At 59.9% G+C, this 24,208-nt stretch overlaps 3 protein-coding genes across 9 annotated transcripts; all 3 read left to right on the top strand.

The window, feature by feature from the left end:
- Positions 1-782: 782 nt before the first annotated feature.
- Positions 783-8,967, top strand: TMPRSS13 (transmembrane serine protease 13). 7 transcript variants are annotated; one of them, XM_015298246.3, is made up of 13 exons: positions 783-981; positions 4,923-5,045; positions 5,266-5,367; positions 5,686-5,808; positions 5,895-6,024; positions 6,118-6,210; positions 6,289-6,371; positions 6,593-6,752; positions 6,833-7,005; positions 7,178-7,276; positions 7,406-7,641; positions 7,725-7,877; positions 7,962-8,967. In XM_015298246.3, exons 3-13 carry the CDS (start codon positions 5,274-5,276, stop codon positions 7,974-7,976), a joined length of 1,359 nt encoding a protein of 452 aa, XP_015153732.2. In that variant the 5' UTR covers positions 783-981; positions 4,923-5,045; positions 5,266-5,273; the 3' UTR covers positions 7,977-8,967. The 7 variants fall into 7 exon arrangements, with proteins under 7 accessions (XP_015153732.2, XP_015153730.2, XP_015153728.2 ...); XM_015298244.3 differs by having other exon boundaries at positions 4,886-5,045; positions 6,289-6,332; positions 7,499-7,641; XM_015298242.3 differs by having other exon boundaries at positions 4,886-5,045; positions 6,289-6,332.
- Positions 8,968-13,105: 4,138 nt separating this feature from the next.
- On the top strand, positions 13,106-21,118 carry FXYD6 (FXYD domain containing ion transport regulator 6). Its single transcript, NM_001080879.1, is given in 8 exon segments — positions 13,106-13,267; positions 18,167-18,226; positions 18,347-18,385; positions 18,474-18,548; positions 18,655-18,691; positions 18,822-18,871; positions 18,958-19,000; positions 19,443-21,118. Coding segments are annotated over 6 exon segments (288 nt in total). The 5' UTR covers positions 13,106-13,267; positions 18,167-18,168; the 3' UTR covers positions 18,987-19,000; positions 19,443-21,118.
- A 928-nt stretch (positions 21,119-22,046) lies between these two features.
- FXYD2 (FXYD domain containing ion transport regulator 2) lies at positions 22,047-23,829 on the top strand. The gene is given in 6 exon segments (NM_001302184.1): positions 22,047-22,063; positions 22,589-22,627; positions 22,730-22,804; positions 23,311-23,347; positions 23,480-23,510; positions 23,635-23,829. Coding segments are annotated over 5 exon segments (186 nt in total). The 5' UTR covers positions 22,047-22,053; the 3' UTR covers positions 23,505-23,510; positions 23,635-23,829.
- Positions 23,830-24,208: the final 379 nt, after the last annotated feature.

Here is a 24,208-nt window from a genome sequence, read left to right as displayed (position 1 = left end):
GCAAGGCATCATTCCTGGAGCTGCAGAGCTGCCACCTGAGAGCTGCAGCTCAGAGGTGTCAGAGCCGGGGCAGTGGGGGCAGCACTGCTCCCTCTGCTTCACACCCTGCAGGGCACGGCGCCCAGAGGCACGGGGCAGCTGCAGAAGGCAGCAAAATGCTCTCAGCTCTGTGCGTGCAAACAGGAGAGGATGGTGCTGCATGCCAGGGGAAGCTCAACAACCCTGGAAATGAGCGTCACCCATTGGGAAGTTTGTGTTGAAAGTGGACCTGCCAGGCAGGATGCAGGAAAAGGTCTGCTCCAGCCAGGCCTTGCTGGAGGAAAATGGGGAACGCGGTGTGCCCAGGAGCAGGGGTTCAGGTGGGCAGCCCTGGGCAGGTGGAGGGATGGAGTTTCCCCACCCCAGCTTGGGGCAGTGAAATGAGGAGGGCTTTAGGCCTGGCACCCCGCAAGCTGGGATGGCCCCGCTACTCCCTGCCATCGCTAAGAACAAAGCTGACACTTCACATCCTTTCCAATGAGGTATTCTGACTCTTTGATCACCCCGACCCCACACATTAAGCGGGCTGTTGCTGGGGCGTACATCCCCTGCCATCCCCATCCGGGACAGAACCGCAGGTGACCAAGCTGCAGCGAGGAGCTGTTGGCAGCCCCGGTGCCTGACTGCCCAGCTGGCACCCACTCTCCCCATGGCCAGCCCTCACCTCGCCAGCCTTTATCCAATAGCCACGTTCCTCCCAGGGCGCAGAGGCAGGTGTTTTGCACGCTGTGCCTGCAGCAGTTGGGAAACAGGCAGCGGTGGAGCTGGGCGGCAGGTCCGACTGGTTTCCTCCGCGCTGGCACTGACGTACAAACCCGCTCACCAAACAGATCCTGCCCTGTCCCCACGGACCTGACCTCGCTCCGCAGCAGGGAATGGCTGTGCCGGAGCTGTGATCCCAGCCCAGCCCCACAGCGGCCCATGGAAGGGAAAACCTCTCCGGTAAGGCACGGGCAGCACATTGGGATTTAGAGCTGGCTTGGGTGCTGGGGGTTTGCTCTGAGGCCTGTGTGAATCGCTCACTTTGGGTGTTTTAGGGCTGCTTTCTGCCTCCCTGCTCCCCTGGGCAGTGACTGCTAGTGGGGGAAGGACCGGGAGGCTCTGCCTCGGGGACGTGGAGTGGGGAGGCTGAGTGCCACCAGCGTCTCCAGCTCCATGCTGTCAGAGGGGCCCTCGGGGACTCTCAGCCCCACTACTTTTCCATGTTTGAGGGATCCGTGGCTCTGGTGGGTTTGCAAGGATGGAGGCCAGCTGAGGGCAGGCTGCTGAGCAGGGCAGGATGCTAGAACGCCTGCGGGAGCCACGCTCTGCTGGTCCCCAGCATGCTGGCAGCACCGGCAGCGCGCAGGTGGCCCCGGCAGCCCTCCCTGACCCACTTTCTTGGTATTTTCCCCCCATTCTTTAGGGTCTGGGTTGCCCAGGGCCGGCTCTCTGTCAGCTGTTGGGCCTCCCCAAGGTGCAGTGAACATCCTGTCATGAGCAAAACATCCCTGGCTGTCATGGGGCTCAGCCCTCCCAGAAGAGGCAGTAATTACTGTGTTGAGCTGCGCTGTGATGTCCGCAGGGCTGCAGGGATGGGGATGGAGAGGACGTGGTACTGGAGGCGAAGGTGCCCCCGAGGCAGCCTGGGTCTGGGCTGGTTTCCATACAGGGCTGCCTGCAGCTCTGTCCTTTTTTGCAAGGCCCCGAGCTCTGCTTGCCTGCCTCCAGCACCGCTGTGCTGTGTGATGCCAGCTAACCGTGTCACCAAAGGAGGCAGGAACACCATGGTGACAGCAGGGCTGGGATTTGGATGCCTACACATGAAGAATATTACCCAGTACTGGGTATCCCCACTGGCTCACATGGATGTTGCTTGGATTATATGGGCCATCCCAGGTACCACCCTCACTTCACCTGTCCGTGCCTCAGTTTGCCCATGTCTGGAATGGGCTGAGCAGTGCTTACTCACCCCCTGCACCAATTTCTGATCTCTGCCTGAAGGGCTCCTCACTCTGCTATATGGCAACCTGGCTCTGGCCTGACGGGGCTGACTCAGTGGCTTGCCACCCACGCTTGCAAAATGTCCCTTGTGCATGCTTTAGGATTTTCACTTCCTTATGCATGCCCCCTGTACAGCATCCGGCTCCCTGCAGCTGGGCTGAGCCAGGGGCTCAGATCTGGACCAGCACTGCAGCGCACTTCACGGGCATGTGGGGCTGCGTAGGGCTCACTCCAGTGGCATGGGAACAATGTCCTCATTGTCAGCTCTCAGAGCTGGCCTGGCACAGGACACAGCGCTCTGCTGACAGGTGGAAGATGATTCCCTGCACAACAGCAGTGAGCTCAGCTGAGAAAGATGATCTCCTGCCCGGGCAGCTCCTGCCGCCTGGTTAAGGCAGACTGCCTCCAGCCCCTCTCAGTGCTCTGATTTTCTGGGTGGCTGCTGCTCCTCCTGCTCTTCTGAGATGCTGCCGGGCCTCGGCTCCTGTTGCAACACCGCAGGTGCCACTTGGCTCCTGCTCTCCCTCCCACTCCGAAACTGCCGGCGATTGCTCTCGCTTCCCTCCCCATCTCACCTGCATACAGCCCAGCCCCACGCTGCCTTCTCCCTGGGATTTGTGACCTCCCGGCGTGGATTTGGAGGTGTCGTCACAGGCAGAGCCTTGAGCTGGAGGTCAGTGCGGGGTTCTGGGCTGCAGTGCGAAGGGAATGGGATGCCCAAAGATGTGCTGCTGAGCCGAGCTGAGGAGGGTGAAGGTGTTGTCTGTGCAAGCAGGGTCAGCCGTGGGTCCTCTGCTCCCTACAGCTCAGGCTTTGCCTGTGCCAAAGAAGTCACTGATCCCCGCTTGCTTACATGACTTCTAGGCTTAAACCCACAGCAGTGCTAAATGCTCTCGCAGCCAGTGGAACGTTTGCGGAGAGGACGTCAGAAAAATGGCTCAAACCACAGCCACATGTGTGAGAGAGTCATTGCTCTGAGTCTGACTTCTGCTCAAAAGCCAGCAGAGGATGAGTAAAGGCTTTGTGGCCACGAGTCGTAGCTCCTGGCAGAAATACCATCCCTGTAAAGCTGCTGCTGTTTGCTCTCTGCTCCAGTGGTCACCCAACAGTAACTAGTTGTGCTGGTTGCTGGGTGCCGTGATAAAAGGTTGGTTAGCTCCCGTGATAGAGCTTAAAACAATGTTTGGACTTTAGACTTTTGAGGAAACGGGTAACTAATAGTCCGGCAATATAAGAAAGGCCACGTGCTTCCTGCAGAGCAATAGTAAGAGCAATTTAACCTACAGTGTGTATAGATGTTCGTGGGAGATGTTTGTAACCCAGAGCTGGAGATGCTTTAGCATGCCCGGAGTGGGGCTGTTCCGCAGTGCTATGCTGATGTTTGACCTTAGCTGATCTGATAAGTGAAACATTCATCTCCCCGTAGGATGGGTTCAAAGGGAGGTAGCAGACGTGGTGACAGCTTGCAGATACCCAGATTATACAGGTGGCATTGGCTTCATCTGTGTATGGGAGGAACTTTGCCTGGGAAGGGTCTGACCCACTGTGGGTCAGGGCAGCGGTGGGTGATGCTGTGGGGTGGGAGGTGGCTCCTGGTGGGAAGGAGATGTCAGTGGTGCTGTGCTGAGCGCCTGCACTGGGGCTGCCCTGGGTGCTGTGTCTGGGCTCAGAAGGGGCTGTTCCAGAGGTGCTTTCCACCTATATGGGGTTCCCAGTCCATGGCAGACCCTGTGAGTGGCCACACCAGCTGTGTGACTCAGGGGATAATGCCCAGGAAGTGACACTGCTGCATTGCACGAGAGGGCACAGCTGTATTTACAAAGCATGAGCCTGAGCAGGATCCTGATGTGCTCATTGGGGCCCTGGGCTCCCAGCAGGAAGCACGAGGGCAGGGAGAATCCGGGTGGAAGGGGCAGTGCGGTGGCAGTGCCCAGAGCTCTGCCAGCACCACGCTGTCCCCGAGCTGTGCCCTGTACCCAGGTGCTCCCAGTGATGGAGAGGTGTGACCCCAGCAGCTGCAGGGCTGTGGAGGGGTGCGCTAAATCCCAGCTCCTGATGGGCACGGCGGTCACCTGGAGGTGAGCGCTGTGCTGCCAATGGATGCAGGCTCCTCTGTACATCCCCTCGATGGGACAGTGGTGATGCTGTGTGTAGGGATGCAGTCAAAATTCTGCCTGGCAGTAGTTGGTGGATGGCTTCACTGAGCAGCACGGTGCAAGGTGAGGGAGCTGGCACCAGGAGGGGAGGGGGAACCTGCTGGGAGCGGTGCGCCGCCTCCAGAAGGCACACGGTCACTTCTCATTGCCAAATGGGTATGAGATTTTGCAAATAAAATGACCATGGCAGAGGAAACGACTTTCCTTGCGGACTGTGTGCATGTGAGATCTCTGCTTCAAAGGAAAATGAGAGGCTTTGCCTGTGGAGCTGGGAAGCACTGGGGGAGAGTACCTGGAGGAAAGGAAACAAATACATATTCTTCTGCAAATTCACAGGTCAGGAGTGACATAACTGCAGAACAGCATTCCAGGCTGCAGGATGTTTCAGGGCTTGGAAAACACTGATTATTAAGTATTACTAAATAACAGTTGGAAATTGCGCTGTATTTTTTTCAAATGGCTAATTAAAGATAGATGCATAAATTGGGCCACTAGCCCCGTGGAACTGGGCCATGGTGTGGCTGACCCGATGCCAAACACCAGGCTGATGGCTCTGATGGGAGCCGTTGGGAAAATATGGCCAGCAGCCTCCAGAAGGGGGAAAACTTTGAGGCAAAGAGGTTTCCAGCCGTGCCAGCGGGGTGCTGAGAGCTCTGCGTTGGGCAGTGGGTGATGGCCGCTGCCATAACACAGCCCTCTGCTCGCAGACCACGGCATCGCCCAGCTCCCTCCATGCCTCCGCAGCCAGCAGCATCTTCAGCATCCGCCCCCCGCAGCCTCGGGAGAACGTCCTTGGCATCAGTTTCAAGCCCTACAGCCCTGATTCCATCCCGGCCCCGGTGCCGTGCACGGCCTGCGAGAGCACACGTAAGATGATGGTGGTCTGTGCCGTGGGTTCAGCCCATTCCTGGTCCTCTCCCGGAGAGGGGATGGAAGGAGAAAATGCATCCGTGTGCTCGCTGCTGGCAGAGGGGTGGTGTTCCCTGGGGGTGTGAGGGGAGAGCGGCACACGCTGAGGTCCAGGACGGGGTCTGGGTGCCTCGAGGAGGCTGTGCTCCCCCTGACTCAGCCCCTGTCCGGCTGCCAGGATCCTCCATGTTCAGAGCTCCCTGCATGAGCCAGCGGCGGCTCGCGCTCATCTTCTGCGTCTCCGTCCTTATCGTGCTGATCGTCGCCCTCATCCTGCTGTGTGAGTGCCGGGTCCGTCCCGCTGCGTGAGGGCCGGGCGGGGGGCAGCGGGCCGGGAGGACGGCTGCCGGGCTGGCACCCTGCAGGGGAGGGCCGGAAGGCGGAGCAGAGATGAGCGCTTCCTATTTTCTGCGTTTTCCTGACATCTGGTGGACGGGAGGGCGTAGGGAGATGCTCGGTGCCCCCAGCCCTGCCCTGGCTCAGCGGCCCTTCGGGATCCTAACCCTGCAGCCAAGCTGCGGGGGGGTGGGGGTTGGGGGGGGGGCGTCCGTGGCAGACCTCTGGACGCAGCCTCACCGCAGCACGCGCTCGTCCCCAGTTATGTTCTGGCGGTCGCAGACCGGCATCGTGTACAAGGAGCCCGCAGAGACCTGCAAGGACGACCCCGTGCGCTGTGACGGCGTGGTGGACTGCTCCCAGAGGAGCGACGAGCTGGGCTGCGGTAAGGCAGCAGCACCGGGAGCGCCGTGTCCGGGCGGGGGGAGCCCCGCAGCGCCGGGTGCCGCTGACCCAACTCCATCCCCGCAGTGCGGTTCAGCTCCGATCAGTCCTTGCTCCACGTCTACTCCAGCACTGAGAACCAGTGGCTGCCGGTGTGCAGCAGCGCCTGGGACGAGTCCTTCTCTAGAAAGACCTGCCGGCAGCTGGGCTTCCAGAAGTAATCCTTCCTGCCCTGATCATTGCCCCAGCGTTGCAGGTTTACCCTGGGGAGGCTTTGCCCAACACTTTTGTCTCACCTCCTCTCTCCCAGCGCGTCGCAGACAGAATACGTCCCCCTGCACATCTCTGGCAAGAGCCTCACGGTGGCGGATGAGCGGGACACCATCCAGCAGAGCCTCAACAGGTAGCAGGCAGCTCCCTGCCAGCCCGGAGCTGGGGGTCAGGCTGGGGCTGACGTGTGTCCCCCTCTTCTCTCCCACAGCTCCCAGTGTCTGACGGGCAAATTTGTCTCCCTGCGGTGTACAAGTAAGCGGGCTGTCCAGCAAGGCATGCTGACAAGGGCAGGCAAGGCCAAGCAAACGCTTGGAAGGGTTTTCTTCCCAGCTTTGCAATGGGCTGGGCAAAGAGGGTGTTCTCCAGCAGAACATTCTGGGTAATACACAGCAATGAAGGTTGCAGCTCTATGCAGGCTGCGCCGAGCACTGCTGGTGACTGCAGTGGTGGGGACGTGCTGTGCACACCCTCTTGGCTTGCCCCCTCTCTCAGCCCTCTGCTCTCCCCTGCAGCCTGTGGGCAGAGGATTTCGGGCCGAATCATCGGAGGGAAGGAAACCTCGGTGAGCAAATGGCCCTGGCAGGTCAGCGTGCAGTACGGGCCCGTCCACATCTGTGGTGGTACCATCATCGATGCGCAGTGGGTGCTCACCGCCGCTCACTGCTTCTTCATGTGAGTGCTGCTCTGCAGCTCACAGCCGTGGCGCTGGGCATGGCTGTGTGTCTCACCCCACTGCCTCCCCCCGTGCCCAGGAACAGCATGAAGATCCTCGACGACTGGAAGGTGTACGGTGGGGTGTCGGACCTCAAGCAGCCCATGGAGGGCATCCCAGTCTCCCAGGTCATCATCAACTCCAACTACAGTGATGACCACGACGACTATGACATTGCTCTCATGAAGCTCTCCCGGCCGCTGACGCTCTCAGGTGGCAGGACTGGGTGGGTGGGGGGGGTCCTGGGGGCTGTGGGACCCCACGGGGTCAGCTCGGAGGGGAGCACTTCCTGCAGCCCACACTCTGCCCTGGCTGCAGGGCGGGTGACTGTGCTGTTGTTCTGCTGGCGGGTGACTCACCCCTCTCTCCTCTGGTTTTCATCCAGCTCAGATTCGCCCAGCCTGCCTCCCCATGCACGGCCAGCGGTTCCAGACCGGCAGGTCCTGCTTCATCACCGGCTTTGGGAAGACCAGGGAGAACGAAGGTGAGGGAGGGAGGGAGGATGCCGGCTGCTCCGGAGCTCATGCACACCCCACGTGCACGTTCCCGTGGGGTGTGTGAGGGCCGTGCCGTGCAGAGCTGACACACAGCAGGCGCTCTCCTGCCTGTGCAGCTCTGCAGAAGGTGTGCGAGAAGCAGCAGCTTGCTCCCTCCTACAGCGGGGGACCGAGGCTGGCCCTGCCCGACGGCTCCTCCTGCCTTGCAGATAACACCTCCCCAAAGCTGCGGGAGGCCGAGGTCAAACTCATTGACTACAAGATCTGCAACAGTGACAAGGTGTACGAGGGCTACCTGACCCCGCGCATGATGTGCGCTGGGTACCTGCAGGGGGGGAAGGATGCGTGCCAGGTGAGCGGGGCAGGGCTGTGCCTGGGGGCACGCAGGGATGCCCTCTGCTTGCTCTCCTCACCACTCTGCCCCCTCCGTGCCAGGGGGACAGCGGGGGGCCCCTGGTGTGCGAGGACAACGGCCGCTGGTATGTGGCTGGTGTGACGAGCTGGGGGACGGGATGTGGCCAGAAGAACAAGCCTGGGGTATACACACGTGTGACGAAACTCCTCAGCTGGATCTACAGCAAAATGGAGGTGAGGCTGGGGCACGGAGGGGAGAGGAGTGGGTCCAACCTGGCCCCATGCCTCACTCCTACCCCTGCTATCTACCACTTGCAGAGCGAGAACAACTGAAGCCAGGCTGGAACCTGTGCAGCAGCACCGGCTGGCACCGGCCCCTCGCTCCCCCTGCCACCAGGGCACGGTGTACCGGCTGCTGTCCCCACTCCTCCGGGCTGCCCATGCAATTGGGGATCTGCAGCTGCCTGGATTGTGACAACGCAGCACCTGCAGAGCACCTCTGTCCTGCTGAGGGCGTGGAGACGTCTCTGCCCGGGGCTCAGCCTGTGCTGGATGTGCCCACTTGGAGCTGCTGTCTCAGCTGTGGCCCTTGGCCTGCAAACAGAGGTGCCAGGGCCATGTGTCCTTGAAGGGGGGCGCAGCCGGAAGGTGTGGGGCTGCTGCCCATCCCTGCAGCTGGAAGCCAGGAGCAGAAAGCTGCAGGTGGCTGCGGTGAGTGAGCCCCTTCCTCTGCTCGCTGCAGGGACAGCTGAGCAAAGGGGAGCCCCATAGGGCAGCTGAAGCACCTGCTCAGAGGAGGAACAGTGGTTGCTCTCACATTTGCATATGGATTTAGGAAGTGTCTTTTAAATGAAGTCTCCCTCCCAGCAGAGAAACACCTATTTATTTATTTTTCTATGCCCCGGAAGCATTCGCTGCTGGGACTGTGTGCAGCCGCTCTCAGCTCCCTACGGGCCAAGGGCAGAGGTTGGGCAGCAGTGCAGGGCTGGTCTGCTCCTGGGGTCAGCAGGGCCATGCTGTGACACATGTGACAGCAGCCAGCAGCAGCTGAAGCTCGGGACAGGGCGAGATATGGAGTAGCACCCAGCCCCATGCTAGCCCCATGCATCCGTGGCCAGTGCCAGGTGCCAGATTTCTTTGTCTCCGGGCTGCACGCAGTCCATAGAGGACTCACAAATGCCCGTGTCTCAGAGCAGCTGTGTCGAGGTGCGTGCATGCTGGATGGAGGCAAGGCTGCTGCTCTGCTGAGGCTGTACCCCCAGCTGCAGGGGGTCCTGGTGCTCCTGTCTGCCCCACACTGTTCTCAATAAACGTTTCAGTAGTGCTCTGTGGAGATGGTTCTTTGGGAGCTGCTGAGCCCCGGGAGCTGGGAGCCCTGGGATGAGCAGACACCTCTGCAGCATCCCCAGCTGTGGGGGCTGAAGCTCTTAGCCAGGGTTCAGCAGCACTCTCTGAAATAGCCTGGGGCTGCCCTGCATCCCTCCCAGAGTTCTGCATCTCCTTCCTGGGCTGAGCCCAAGCAGAGGTCTCGGTGCTGCAGCACATCCTGACTGCTCCCTGCTCCCTGACTGCTGTGCATGCAGGTGTGCAAGGGCTCCCTGTGGGCTGGGCTGCCTGCTTCCTAACCCACAGCACTGCTGGGGAACCAGGGCAACCCTTTGTGCAGGGGGAAGGCTCTGGACATTTCTGAACGTTGCTCTCCCCAGCTGTGTGCAGGCAGCACCTGCAAAGCTGAGCTGAGATGCTGCTGTGGTGCACGGGCTGCTGCAGGCACCTTGCTGCCCCTCCTCACTTCCCAGAACCCGCTGTATGTAAAAGGCCACGGTTTGCCATTCAATTTTTGGGACAGCAGCTCCAGTCTGGCTGCGTGTGCGCAGAAAGCACGCCCAGACCAGAGCTGTGGGTCAGGCGGTGCTCGGCGGCTGCTCTCCACAATGCGATCAGCTGCCTTTTGGGAAACACTGAGTCAGCCCGACCTCAAGGAGCTTTTCTAAGAAGCTGCTCAGAAACCTCCCACGGCCGTGAGCCTCCTTCAAAGGGAGCGTGCGGGGGCCAAGGGACGGCTTGGTTTCTCTTTACGACGTCTCTGAGGCTCAGGAAGGGGAGGGAGCTGCAGAACCCGATGATTCGGGTTCCCTGGGCTGGGCAGGGTGTGCACAGCGTGCGTGGAGATGGAGCTGCCGCGTTGCATCCAGCAGCTGCTGTTTGGATAGCACTGAAAACCACAGTTAAAACCACAGCTAAAAACAGAGGCTGGGGGGGGGGGGGGGGGGGGGGAAATGCACCTTTTTTGGTCTTTGCTGGCTGTGGGCTATGGAAAGCAGTGGTTTTTCATGACAGATGAGATGGGATAGGAGTAGGGTCCCCGATTGACTCCCCTGTTTTATGCAGTGAAGGCAGTGGGTTTTGAGTTACAGACCCGGCACGCATTTGTACAAAGGCTCTGTGGGATCTCTGTGCTCCTCGGAGTGTGCAGCACAGAGCAGCAGCCCATAATGTTTTGCTGCCGCCTCAGATGGCGTCCCGGAGAAACAGATCTTTTGCAAAAGAATAAAACAAAAATTGGAGGCCAATAAGAGCTGATCTTGTTGGAGCTATGTTCCTGGTAATGGGGCCATTTCGGTGCACAGAGGACCTGCACCTCTGCTATGGATTTCATCTCCTCGCAGGTTATTGCTCTCCCGCTCTCTGAAATAGCCTCTCAAAGCAGAGAAGTGATTGCAGACCCTAATACAAATTTAATTTATTTCCTCTAAACCTGACATCCAGTGGTCTCCCCGCCAAGCTCCAGAAAACTGTGCTGTTTTTTCCCCAAGGGCTGAAGTTTTCTAACCAGATTAAAAGCGATTCGTTCCTCATGCAGCTGCCTGGCCGTGGCTTTTATGCTCTGCTCTTCCCAGCGAAAACACAGCACAGATGCAGCAGATGCCGCGGGCACAGCCTCACCTCCAGCACTGGGACACCTGAGCAAAGCAGACCCGCTCCCATTGCCCCCAGCCGGCACGGGGCAGCGGGTGAAGCATCTCGTGCCCAGCTTTGGGACGATCCCATTCATTTTGCTGTTTCGATGGGGGCCCCCAGCTCTGCTGCTGCTGCTGCCCCTGTGCTCTCGGCGCTGTTTGCTCCTCTCTGTCTTCCAGCCCACATCTGGCCGGGCTGCTTCCACATTCCTCTGCGCTTTGAAAATCATCCCCCAGGAATGGAGATTACAAAAACGCAGTCTGACCGGCACCATATGAATCACCACCCAATTAGTGGTGTTTCTCCCAAACTCTCCTTTTATAGCTCTCTGTTTAGCTGTGTCAAAACGCATTTGTTTGTACGGTTTCGGAGGTGATGTTTCTCCTCAAAAATGTTTTTCCCGTAGCTTCGGATTGGTTCCCTCCCACGGTTGGCAACATCATCTCTTGGCACAGCGGCGCTGAACTTCAGCTTGGGCAATACAGAGCTGCTGTTGTACACGGGCTTTGTCAGCTTTAACACAGCCTGCTGCCGCCTTGGTTCCTCCCAAGCACGAGGAATGGCGTAGGCCCGACAAAAGAGGATGTTACTGGGTTAAAAGCAGCCATGTGGCTCTGCACAACCTTCCCCTTTGTCGCTGCTCAGCTCTCTGGTGGCCCTGAGAAGAGTTTGCTAATGTTCTCAGGCTTGGTGTTAGCAAGCAGGGAGGTCTGATGGCTCCGCTCTGAGCTCGGGGTGTGGACAGAACCCTCCCTTTCCCCCAGCACTGCCAGGCAGCTCCAGCCGTGCCCCAATCCCCAGCAAACCGGGGTTAAGTTTTCAGACTACAGCAAACTGCTTTGCTCTGGGGCTCCTGGGACGGGACGCCTGCTCCCTGCCCAGAGCCTCAGCACAGCTAAAATTAGCACAGGGCTGCTGGGAAAACACACACAGCATGCAGGGCTGCGGGCAGCAAAGCACGGGGAGCGCTGCTGGGGGAGCTGCATTTTGGGGCAGTGCCGCTCAGTGACGGCGCTTTGCAGGCAAGGAAAGTCTGAGCTCACGGGGAACGCGTGGCACTGAGGCCCCATTGTATGCTGTTAAATCGAGGGCCAGCTGCATGCAGGGCTCCCGGCTGCTCTGCTGCCCCTTCCCACAGCTCCCACGTCTGTCCTGGGCTCCCGACCCATGTTGCATCACAGACGAAGCATCAGCGCCGTCACTCGGAGCGCTGTCTGCGTGAGATGGAGAAATGACCAAAAGCCCGAGAAGGATCTTCAGTCAGAGGGGAAAGTTCAGGAGACCAAACGGCTCCTTCCTGCTCGCTGCTCCCTCCAGACGTCGTCTGCCGAGATGAAGTCATGTCCTTGTGGAGCTGCTGGCACTGCTCTGCTGACTCCAACAGCGTGAGGAGCTCAGCCCTGCCCCTTCGTTACCATAAATCAGCATAGCCTGCCCCGCTGACAAAAGGGCCGGCCCCAAAGAAGTCGTTGCTCCCCCAGGCTCTCTCCTGCTCTGTGAGCACTCGTGCCGCTGCAGCCATAGGTGCTGCTCATGTGCACAGTGTGCTCTCATCTCACCCGAGTTTAGGCAGCAGAAAGCCTATGGTGCCAACTTTTAATTGTGCTCACCTTGGACAACGTTTGGAGTATTTCTAGGCTAAAGGAACCCGAAGAAGGAGGAAGCACAGAAGCCCAATGCTGTGGGAGCTGCAGCCTGCCTGCATCCCTCAGCCGATGCAAACACCTCTGCAGATACCCAGCAGCCTCAGTGCAGCCCCCGGGCATAGTCATGGCATCCGAATATTTCACTGTGTGCAAAGGATAACAGCTGAGGGCTGCAGAAGGCCAGAGGAGCCCCAAACTTGATTATGGCTGCTTGGTCCCTGCCTCACTAACCGTGGTGTGATGGAGAGCCTTATCACGTTATGCCAATGCATTAGAAGACGTGACGTTGTCCAGCTCCTCTGTGTCGGCCTCTATCTCCTGACCCTTCTATGTAATTGCCTTGAAATGCCGAGGCTGCTTTTATATTTTACTGGAAACTGGGAAATGAATGCAAAGTGGAATATGTGCCATTACTGTCCGTGAGGCTGATATCTATCCAAGATGCATTTGAGTTATTAGAGGATGAACCACGCCAGCGTTGACAGCACTGCCGAAGTGTTGTGCCACAGGGAAATGGCTCTCCAGGGCAGCAACAGCAGGAGCGGAGCAGACGCGGGCGTGCCGGCAGCCCAGCGGTGCCAGCATCCTACCCGCACCGTCCCATCCCATTCCTGCAGCGGGGAGAGAAAGCAAAGCCTCCACACTCCTTCAAGCCCACCCCCCGCACACAGCCCCTCGGGACACCCACCCCCACCCCACAGCGCTCGGCCGCTCCGTCGCCGTTCGCAGCCCGGCCCTTGGCGGGGCTCCCGGAGGGGTGGGGGCCGAGTGCTTCGCAGCCCCCGCCCCGGGCTCCCCCCGCCGCCGCCCCTCCCGACGGCAGGCACCGCCCGCCCGGCCCGCCCCGCTCGCTTTGTGCAGCTCCCTGCTCGCCGCGCTCGCTGCCCGCCCGGCTCCCGCTCGGCACCGCCCGGTCCGGCTCGGCTCAGCACGCCCGGAGCAGCGGGGAGCGCCGGCCCCAGCCTCGCTCCACCCGGCTCTGCCCTGCGCTGCCCCGCTCCGGCCCGGAGAGCTCAGGTGGGTGCCGCGGGCGCGGCCCCGCTGGTGGGGAGGGGGCCGTCCTGCGGGGGCCGCGGGGCGCTCCTCCCGAGCCGTACCCCGGGATCCGTTGTGCCGTCGGGGCGCGGTCCGGTGGGTGCCCGGGGCAGCGCCCCTCGCCTCGAGGCCGCCCGCATCCCCGGCCTGGCGGCTGCCATGGCAACGCCGGGTACCATGGTTTTCCTCATCCCACCGTTGCCTGGTTACCAGCCCCCCGTGCTGGGAAGATGCTCGGGCGGATCTCCTGTCCCCGCTGGAGACCACCGTGGGGCGACTTGGGCTCGCCCTGCTCGCTGCGCTCCGTGCAGCCGTCGAGGAAAGGGGAGGCGGCTGCTCCTCGCCAAATATTTGGCAGTGTTCAGGCTTATGTTGTTAAATATTTTAGTAACGCCGCGGCAATACGTAAACAGTGGAGTGCTTTATATCCTGGGAAGGCGGACGAGAGGAAAGGAAGAGCGTGTCGCCGGGTGTGTAATTAGTGCTTCCCGAAGAAACAGATATCAGAGTCCATGTGGCGGAACTCGGATATTGCAGGAATATTTCCGTGGGAGGGAAAGTGACAGGTGGTTTGTGTGGATGTGAATAAGCTGTGCAGCGTGAAGGAGCAGCCTCATGGGAGCAGCTACACGTGGATGGCAGCACACGGCCATCCCCTGCACCCATCGGGATTTTCGGCCTCACGGAGTGATTTCGCTCCGGTTTGCAATTAGGATAACTCCAAGGCACTGCCCATGCGTTGGGCGTTGGGCGGCAGCGTGAGGCGGAGTGATGGGGAGTGCTGCCAGCAGAAAGTGCAGTCTCTGCAGAGCAGGGCCACCTGTTGCAGTCGGCTCGCCAGGATACGCCCCGTCCCGGCCAGGCGCAGGGCTGCCTGCCGCTGCCTCTCGTGTTGCTCGTGTTCCACGCCCGTGTTTTAATTTTAGCTCCCTTCTCGTTTGCAGAGAGTCACGCTTTTGTCAGGAGTTCAGACCTCAGCGTGGAGGAAGCCTGCATGCGTTTCCTGCTGCAGTGAGCTGGGAGCTGTGCACGGAGCTGTGCGCTCTGTTTGCCTTTCGGGAGGTTGGAGTGATTCTGGGCTGTAAAAGAGCCTCCGAGCTCTGCAGCTGTTGTGTACACCACTATGGAGACAGACATCCCATGTGTGGTGTCCCTCCTCACAGCCTGCCAGCACTGGCACAAGGCACACGGACCTGTGCTTGGTACCTGGCTGTCCCCACATAGTGAGCAGAGCCCGGGGTTTGGCCGAGGTGCAGCAAGGGCTGCAGAGTGCTGGGTGTGCTTCAGGCTGGTGTGTTTGCAAATTTCAGCTTCACAGCACCTGGTTATCTGTTAAGCAAATGAGCAGAGAACAAGCGGGAGGAGGTGGCTGTGGGTTCCTGGATGAAACCCCGCAGGTGGCAAGCTTGGTGAGAGGGCTGGAGCACGGAGTGTGGGCTGTCTGCAGTGATCCCCTGTAACCGTGTGCTCCTGTGAGCATCCAGAGGGTCAGGGCTGGTCCGTGGGGTCTGCATAAGCCTGTTCTTAGGGCTCCTGGAGAGGGTTTCCTTTGAGTATTCCCTGCTTTGGGGAGATATGCACAAGAGACAGCTTGATGTTAGGCAGGTTGGTTGTGTCTGCCACCCGGCCAGCCTCTGAATCATCACCAAATTTGGGAAGTGCTGTCCATGTTGGAGCAGTGGGGGCTGGAAACCCTCCTTCCTCTCATTTAGGAAGAAGAGGCATGACAGGCACATTAATAGCCAGATTGATGCTGATGTGAGATGGCAGAAGAGCACATCTATGCGTAGCTGGAAATGTCCATTCACACATGCACACTCTTAAACGCTTCGGGCAACCGAGCGCTGCTGTCACGGTCTTGGGGGCTTTGCACAGAAACTGGAGATTTTAACTAGGTCTGATCTCCAGGAGATGCCCACAGGGCTCCTGACGGAGGGAGGCTGCCCAGCATTGGGCGGTGATGGCTGAGACTTGACAGGGCTGATCTATGCAAAACAATGGAAAGGGAAAGGGTGCTTCAAGACTGGAGACCATTACAAATGTACCCGCCTTGCCCTGGCAGGGCTTCAGAGAGCTCCTCAGCTAACTGGGTCTTCCTGCCTGGGATTTCCCCACTCTCCTCTCTCCCCAGCTACACCCTGCCTTCATACCCCACCGGGTGCTGTGGGAGCACCTTCGTTCTCCCCCAGGAGCAGGCAGAGCCCAGCTCCTTGCTGCTGGAGCCCTGTGGGGTACAGGTGCTGAGCCCTCTGCCTGCCTGGCACCCCTCTTGCTCAGCCCCCCTAACCCCCGGGGTGGGGATGGGGTGGTGATGGGGGGGCACGAATTGGTGTTCCCCGTTAAAACGGCTGACCCACGGCAATGGGGCAGGAGAGCCCGGGGTGCCGCTGCCGTGCTTCCTGCGCTGCTCTCCCTGCGTTATGGCAGATCCATCTGTTTTAACAGGAGAAAAAAAAAAACAACCATCACGTTTTGATTCAAGTCACGTGCCCAGCGCGCTGCGCTCCCCTGCGTGGAGGTTTACACGGTGCCTGGCTGCACGGCTCGGTGACCGCCAGCTTAACACCGGTACTGGGGGGGGGACGGAGCAGTGCCCATTGCTCAGTGGCTGTGCTGTGTACAGGACACTGATGGGTCTGGTGTGAATGGAGGGCGGTGGGCAGCTGCTTCCAGCCCTGAGCGCCCCAAGCTGATGGTGCAGGCGGGGAGGAAGGCAAACCCCGTGCAATGTTTGCTCTTCTCACTTTACTTCAGCTTCACAAAGAAGTGGGTGGGCCAGCTTGAAAAAAACCCAAAAACCTGGGATGATTTGCAAAGCATATGCTTCCTTGGAGGAGAAACGGGCTCATCTGCACTCCAGAATGTGCTGTTTGTTTTCCCAGCGAGGCCACTGCCAATCCTGGTGGTTAACGTGTGCGGAGCAACGCTGTGCTGTGCAGAAGTGTGTGAATTTCCAGAAGGGAGTTAGAAAAACAAAGAACATATGTGTGCTGTGTGAAGAGCTGAACAGCCGTGCTCAACTCCAGGAGACAAAAAGTGAGCGGAGGGCTGAGAGCAGCGCCTGTGCCTGGGTGGGGGTCTGCACTGCATCCGTGTGCCCCCAACTGCCTCCTGTGGGGTAATGGCACTGAGATGGCACCGTCCGCCCGTGCCGAAAATAGATCGAGGCCGTGACATAAAGGACATAGGGAAATGTGCAACTAGAAGTTACTGTATCACCAGCTGCTGGGCTCTTTGTACATGCTTCTAAAACCTGGTAATTATCCAGAGTTACGTGCCTGAGCAAACGAGGGAGCTGCCTGGGCAGCAGCACAGCCCGCGCTGCACAAAGGCGGCGGCAGCTGCAGGAGGGGGAAATTAAACCCTCCGGCGTTCGGATGAAGCGCATTTGCTTCCAAATGACAGGACGTGAGAAGGGAGGGGAGGACGCGAGCTGTCATGGGATGTGACTCTGTATCGTGAATAAATGAGGCTGTGGAAACGTGTTGTCCCCGCCCTGACTTCCTGGGATTGGCTCTGTGCAATGTCTGTGGGCACCCGACTGCTCCAGTTGGAGATCCGGGCACCCTGTGCCCGCGCCTGCCTGTCACCGGGACAGAGGTTGTCCCTAAAGCAGGTCAGGCTCCGGAGGGGCCGCGTAGCCCAATGGCAGCGATCCGCATCCCTCGAATTCTTGCTCTGCCGTGGGCCCCTTTCTTATCGGCACTCATCCAGCACAGCAGCTGCGGTGGCTCTGCGGCACGGTGCTATCAGGGCTGAGCAGGGCCGATAACCCCTTCCTGCAGGGAGCCTCTCTCTGCACCATGTATGGTCACCGAGCCCTCGCTGCATGCCCGAAGATGGCACCTGGCCCACCCGGCACCGGGGGTGTCCCCTCCTCTGTGCCCCCATTGCATAGCGTGGTGCCACCTCTTTGCTTCACCCTCAGGAGCGTCCCTACTGCTCCCTGAGAGAAACAGAGTGGTGAGGCTGCACTGCTGGCTGCTCGGTGACCGCCTGTTGGCAACGGGACACAAGCAAACAGCGTGCTGTGGGGATAAGGGGCAGCGTCAGACCTACCTCAGCCCTCCCAGTCCCTCGCAGGAGCTGCATCCACAGAGCTGAGGCTGCAGCAGTGCACAGGGCGCAGGATCCCCGGTGTCCCCGTGGAGGTGTGGGAGCAGGAGCCCTGTGTAGGGCAGCTCCTCGCTGTGCCCAGCACCTCCCAGCCTTGTAAGGGGACGGGCTCAGCTGTCACCAGGACCCCGGGGTTATTCACGTTCCTTCCTTGCTGCCGCAGGTGAGCAGGGGGAGTGGAGGCCAAGTGTGAGCGCCAGGGTCACAGGCCTCGTTGTGAGAATGTAATTGCTATGCTAATTGGGACAAATTAAAGCACGCTCTGGGTGAAGGACGCAGCGTTGACCTTGATGGAGGGATCGCAGCCCTCACACTCACCCCATGCCATGTGGCACAACCCTGAGCCTGTGCTGACATCTGGGCCAGGAGTGGGGCCGGCACCCCTGCGGTTCTGTTCTGGTCCCGGCAGCACAGAGGCCGCTCACAGCTCCCCACACAGCGATGCTCAGCTCACCACTCCCACCCTACTGGCACATCCTTTGCACCTGCTAGGTGTGAAGTGCTGGAGGGGCATGGGCACCAGGCATCGGGGCTGGGTATGGTGATGGTGCCAGGTGATGGGGCCGGGTATGGTGATGGTGCCAGGTGATGGGGCTGGGTATGGTGATGGCACCAAGCATTGGATCTGGGATATGGTGATGGTACCAGGCATCACGGCTGGGGTTGCCGGGGCTTTGTCACCCTCCCCATTCCTGCTGGCGGTGGGCAGCCCTCCCCGTGTCCCCATCACTGGGCACTGACCCTGCTCCTCCCTCTCGCTTGCAGCCATGGAGGCGGTGCTGATCGTCCTGTGCTCCCTGCTGGTGTCGGCGGCTGCGGCGGATGGTGGGTACAGTGCTTCTGTGCACAGCAGCCTGCAGGGGCAGTCCCCTCCCTGGGCAGAGGGGGTGGAATTTTTCACCCTGCAATACGCTCACATTACACCTTCTGTCTGCTTATTTCCAGCGGGTGCCCAAGAGAAGGAGGAAGACCCCTTTAACTATGGTGAGCATTGCTGTGCGTGTGCGGTGAGGAGCAGAAGATACTGCCCTTCCCTGAGCCCAGCAGAAATGTGTCTCTGCCCTTTCCACAGATTACCAAAGCCTGCGGATTGGTGGGCTGGTGTTTGCTGTGGTCCTGTTCACCGTCGGCATCCTCCTCATACTCAGTGAGTTGGGGAGCGGTGCTCAGGGGCTGGGCTGGGGCAACCATCAGGAAAAGCCACGGCTTATCCCCAGTCGGGCCACAGTGATGGTATTTCTCTCCTCTTGCAGGCAGGAGGTGCAGGTGCAGTTTTCACCAGAAGCCCAGGTGAGTGAGGTGCTCTGCTGCACAGCCCTGGGTGGCAAAGCAGCTGTGCATGCTATGGAGCACCTTCCTCTGGGGGCCGTGCATGCTGCAGCCGGTGCCAGCAGCTCTCACTGTGCTCCTCTCCTTGCAGAGCTCCAGGAGATGAAGAGGCTCAGGGTGAGAACCTGATCACCTCGAATGGTAAGGCCACCCTGTTCCGCGTGTGCTCTGGGCAGGAGAATGCCCTCACTTAGGCTCTGTAAACTGCTCTGTTCTTCTCTTTGCAGCAACGGGAGTGCAGAAAGCAGAGAACTGAAGCAGAGCCATGCGGTGAGTCCCAGCATGGGTGCTGGGGAGGGAAAGAGGGGGATCTGGGGCTGAGCACAGGGGCAGCTGTGGGGCCCCTACTCTGAGCAGCTCTGTGTCCCCTGCACGGTGCTGGGGCTGGGGCATGGCACTGTGCAGTGCTGGCGAGCCCTGAGCTCTGCAAGCCCTGGGCAGCGCAGCAGGAAAAGGAAGCATCTGTCCGGGTTTTCCCTTGGGGTACCCTTCCTTTGCTTCTGCTCCTCCACTGCAAAGCGGTTTTATTTTTAGGGCTTCTAGAGAGCTGAGCGTGAATCCCCTGGGACATGTCACCTCCTGCGTGCCCACAGACCCTGCAGTCAGAGCTCTTCTGAGCTCCTGGGCTGTGGTCTGCTTTCAGAGGGAGTCACTGTGGTGGTAGGGGTGTGTTCTGCCCCCACTCAGGGCAGGGCTGCAACGTGCTGCCCAGCTGACCCCGCTGTCCTCCCCACGCAGACCCAGAGACCTGAGGACAGATGCTCGGACTGCAGGTGCCAGCGGCCTGCCAGGAAACTGAACCCGCAGCAACAGGTCCCTCGGAGGAGATGCAAAGCTGCTGTGTCTGTGTTACCCTCTGTATTTCAACACTGGTCCTCTATCCACTAACCCTACTTAACTCCACTCACCGTCCTCTCTGCCTCCAGTGCTGTGTATGTTAATGTAAGGTGACCATTACCTCTAGGGCTAGTTGTTGCTGATGTTGTAATAGTGACTCTCACCTCACCTCCCTCATGCTGTGAGTGTGATGTGGGCTGGGCACGGCAGACCCCCGGCTTGCCCTGGGTCCTGTGGGGACCGGGAAGGGGGTGAGCGGCATCGTGGGTGTTTGTGAAGCACCATGTGCCTCCATGGTGCTGCATCAATTCCCCTGCTCCCTCCCAGCCCTGGCAATGGAAGCTGCAGGGCACAGAAGGCCTTGGCTGCGGCGCATGCAGCTTGCTGCAGCCTGGGCACCGTGGCCCTTGGGAAATTGCTGAGTGCCAACGCATGCATGTACATGGTGGGGCTGGGACCAAACACATGATGTGGCTCCCCCCAGCTGGCTTGCTGGCACAGACCAGCAGCATTGTGGGGGCTTTTCTGTCTGTTCTGGGACTGCAGCTGGCTGTAGCGTGGCCAGGAGGGAAAGGGAGCACAGCACTCATTGCCCATTCAGCAATAATCCCCCCGGCCCCAAACGCAGGGCTGGGCTGTGCCGGGTGCCCCACAGTGCTGGGCTCAGGGCTGTGGGGTCCCCCCTGGCACAGCCCCCATCTCCTCTGCTCAGCGCTTCCCAATTCCATCCCAGCGCGCCGTGCTGAGTTAAAAGGGACAAACTGCAGAGAGGGCTGTGAAATCCCGTGTCACTGTGAACGAGGGCGGCTGTGCGGCGGTGACCCCACCGGCCAGCACCAACCGCTCCTCACCAACGCTCCACGTGCTGCTGGGGTGGAGCTGGGCAGGCTGAACGGAGCACGCGCTGAGCTCAGCCCCTGTCCTTGTCACCTCCAGTGGGAAGAGGTAGGGATATTTCCTCCCGGTGCCCACCCTGTGTCCGTGTCCCCCAGTGGCTGTGTGTTGTCACCCCTCATGCTCGCAGCCCCAGGACTCAGTAGCAGCAGGGAGCGATGCTCAGAGCTCTGCACGCCCACTGGCACCGTGGGCTGAGGTCACCCCCCATGTGCAGGAGCCCGCTGCTCCTGGTGGCTTCTCCAAGCCCGTGCCGAGCCTCATTGGGAACTTGTGGCTGTGCTGGCGTGGGAACAAAGCTCTCTAAAACCTGGGGGCTGTGAGGGGGGTCCTGTGTACTGTGTCCCTCCCTCCTGGCTGTCACTGCTCCATCTGTCCCCGGGCGCAGCCCCCCGTGCCCTGCAGCCCAATGCGTCGCTGTGTGCGTGTCCCGGTGTCGGTGTTGGAGTGCCCGTGGTGTCTGTGGCGTTCCGTTGGTGTTAACACTAAACAAAGAAAACCCCGTGGTTGTGTAGAAGCAGCCAGACCTTGACTGTTGTAAAATAAACCGAGCTATTGTGTTTCCTTTTAAATAGGCAAGCGTGCTGCTGTGGTGAGGGACTGGTGTGTTCTGTGCTGTGATCTAAGGGGGAAAGGAATAAAACAGCGTTTCTACCAGTGTCTGGCTGCGTAGCGTGCAGGGGTTGCGGGCAAGCGTGGAGCAAAGCGGAGGCTGAGCCCTTCTCACACTGTGCCCGGTGCTGGGCAGTGAGGCAGCCAGCCTGGCTCCCCAGGGGAGGTGGCAGCGGCCCCCCAGGCAGCACAGACAGGGCTTTGTGTTGGCAGCGGGCAGGCGCTCTGAGCTTGCTCTGTGCCGCGCTCTTTTCTGCAGCCAGCAGCAGTTTCAACAATAGCCAGAGTCAATAGCTGCATGAACAGTGAGCCCAGCAGCGCGGGCACAGGGCCCCTTTGTCCCCTGGCCTGTGGGGCACATCCCTTCTGCAGCCACTGATGCATTGAGAGAGGGGTGCTGAGTGATGCTGGGCTGCGTGGCACCTCGGATGCCTGTATGGCCCTGTGTGCACCTCCCAGCATGAATTGGAGCTGAGCTTTGGGTATGTCCAGTGGGTTGTTCTGTTGGGTCCAGCTTCCCTCCATCCCCAGCACTGAGCAGCTCAGGCTCCCACTCGCTGATGGTGAGATTAGGGCTAACTGGATGGAGCAGTCTGCTTGGCAGCCAGCCTCACCACCAAGGTGGCACAGCTTGGGGGGGGTGGTGCAGCATCCTGGCACTGGCAATGCCACGCAGTGGGCACCTTGGGACGGTTTGGTGATGGCTGGGGGCACAGATCAGGCTGCTGCAGGGACCTGGCATCACTGTCACCTTTCTCTCACTATCACCCAGCATCCGAGCCCTCCTCCCAGCTGAGACAGGGGCGCTCTGCCCGGGCCCTCCCCTCCCTCCCAAAGGAGCCCTGGGCCTCCCCTCGTGACTGCGATAAACATTACACTGAGGCTGTTAATGTTTAATGAGGTTTGCCTCCCAATTACTGTGCTTTCCCCTGGGTGCCCACTCCCAGTGCCAGACGCCCGTTGGACGGCACGCCGACACGATGGGGGACGGTAAGGGAGCTGCGGGCAGAGGGGAACACACAGGGGCACGTTGCAGCATGGAGAGCGGGGCTGGACCCTCCTGCTGTCAGGGTGGGGGCAGTTCTCATCGGGGGAGATGCAGGGATGGGTCCTCAAAGCCCTGCAGCCCTCTGGGGCACCGGCACCGGACAGCACTCAGCTTCTGGAGGGGATTTCTGCTGCCAAAGTTCTCCTCGCCGAGGGATGTGCCAGCAGGTGAGGTGGCTCGCACAGTGGCACAGCCACAGTGACAGTCCATGGGGTGCTTGGTGCTCCGGGTCCCTGTGTGCAGCTTCACCTGAAGCTCGAGTCTCGTGCATCCTGCAAATGCGTCCTGCGAGAGCACGGTGAGTTGGCGTGAAAAACAGGAGTTTGGGAATCCTTTACTGGGTCAGGAAGGAAATCAGAGCATTCTTCCTCACAGCTCTCAGGTTTTCCATCTCATCTCCCTGTCCAGGAGCCCACTACGAGCCCAGCTCCCAGGCTCAGGCTCCCACTGGGTTTTCTCTTTTCCAGAGCAAGCACCCAAGCAGGGCCCGGACAGGTTCACCTACGGTAAGTGGGTGCCCGTGAGGTGTGGAGCCGTGAGCTGGGGGGGCTGGCAGCCCACCTCCCACACACCCAGGCTGATGCTGCAGCTTCCCTCCTCCCCCCCAGACTATGAGACCATCCGCTACGGGGGGCTGATCTTCGCCATCGTGGCTTTTGTGGTCGGGCTCCTCATCATCCTCAGTAAGTGCTGCCCCGTGCGGGGCTCCTCTCTGCTCCCAGGGCGTCCGCTCTGCTGCCAGGGTGGGCAGAGCCCCCCCATGCCAACTGCCAACACAAAGCAGGTTGGGAAGGAGACGGTGTAAATATTTAGCGTTTCCCTGCCAGCGTCGAAGGCTTCGGATGGAAGGTCAGTCATTAAAAATAGCAGAGAAAAAGCCTGACATTTCTCTAGGGAGAAAGCAGCATTCCCACAGCCCTCGGCAGCTCCCAGGGATGCGGTGCCAAGCGTGCAGGGCTCTCTGCAAAGCTGCCCTTACAACGACACTCCCGAATGCTTTAGGGAGAAAGATAAGCAAAGCCCCCGCATCTGTAGGAGCAGCCTGGGGAGGCAGATGGGCACCCAGGAGAGCGTTGCTGAGCAGCAACGGGAGCTCAGAGGGGGGACAGCCCTGCAGCCCTCATCAGGGCAGGGAGATGGGGAGGGGACTGTGGGCACAAGAAGCCTCAGCTGCTCCTCTCGCCCCCAGGCCAGCGGTTCCACTGCGGAGGGAAGAAGAAGAGAAGGTGGGTATGGCTCAGGTTTATGGCAGCCCCATCTCTCCTTCTGGCTGCAAAGACAGGGACCGGCTTGTCCTCCCTCCCCTCTCCATGATGCTGCCCAGCGTAATGCGTCTCCCTTCACTTTTCCATCCACAGACAAGGAAACGGGGAGGACCTGTAGCTGCAGGTAGCTGCAGGAGGAGGCACCCGAGGCTGCGTGGCTCAAAACAATGCTGAGAGCCACACAGGCATCTGTTTTGGGGGGAGCAGTGTGGGGACAAACCGTGACCCCCCACTCCATCCGGTTCCAGAGCTGCTGCGGGAGGAGAGCTTCATCCACAGCTGTGAAGTCCTTGCCAAGGGCCACCCCTTGCCCCGCTCCAGTGCATCCATTCATTACCCTGCTCACCCTGGGCAAAGCTGGGATGCTAATTGCCCGCGTGCTTTCCCCTCTGGTAGATGCAGCAAGTGTTCCTTAGCTAATAAAGTTCCAGCTGAGAGAGGTTAAACTTTGTGCCCGAGACGTTCTGAATTGCCCACTCTCCTGGCCCAACACCAATGAATTTCTGCCCTGCAGGCATCTTCCAACACAGACACAGCGCAGCCCAGTGACACAGAGTAACTCCATCTACATTGGGTCCCACAGAGGGAAGGATGTCCCTGAGCCCGGACACCCCGGTGCCTTCCTGCCCAGCACGAGGGTTGGCTGCGGGGCCAAATATTCAGCACGTGCCCTCCCCCATGGGATGCGCTGCCTGGGTTTTGGGGCTGGTGCCACACACACGTGGGCAGTGCTGCTGGGGAGGGGCTGTCAGTGTGTTTGCTTATCTCAGACCTCTTGCTCCGAGCATCCTTCCTGCGCACGGACAGGAAACGATTCGTGCG

This window comes from Gallus gallus, chromosome 24, assembly GCF_016699485.2.
Source record: "Gallus gallus isolate bGalGal1 chromosome 24, bGalGal1.mat.broiler.GRCg7b, whole genome shotgun sequence".
Classification (NCBI taxonomy): Eukaryota; Metazoa; Chordata; class Aves; order Galliformes; family Phasianidae; genus Gallus; species Gallus gallus.
This window is presented reverse-complemented; position numbering and strand designations above follow the sequence as displayed.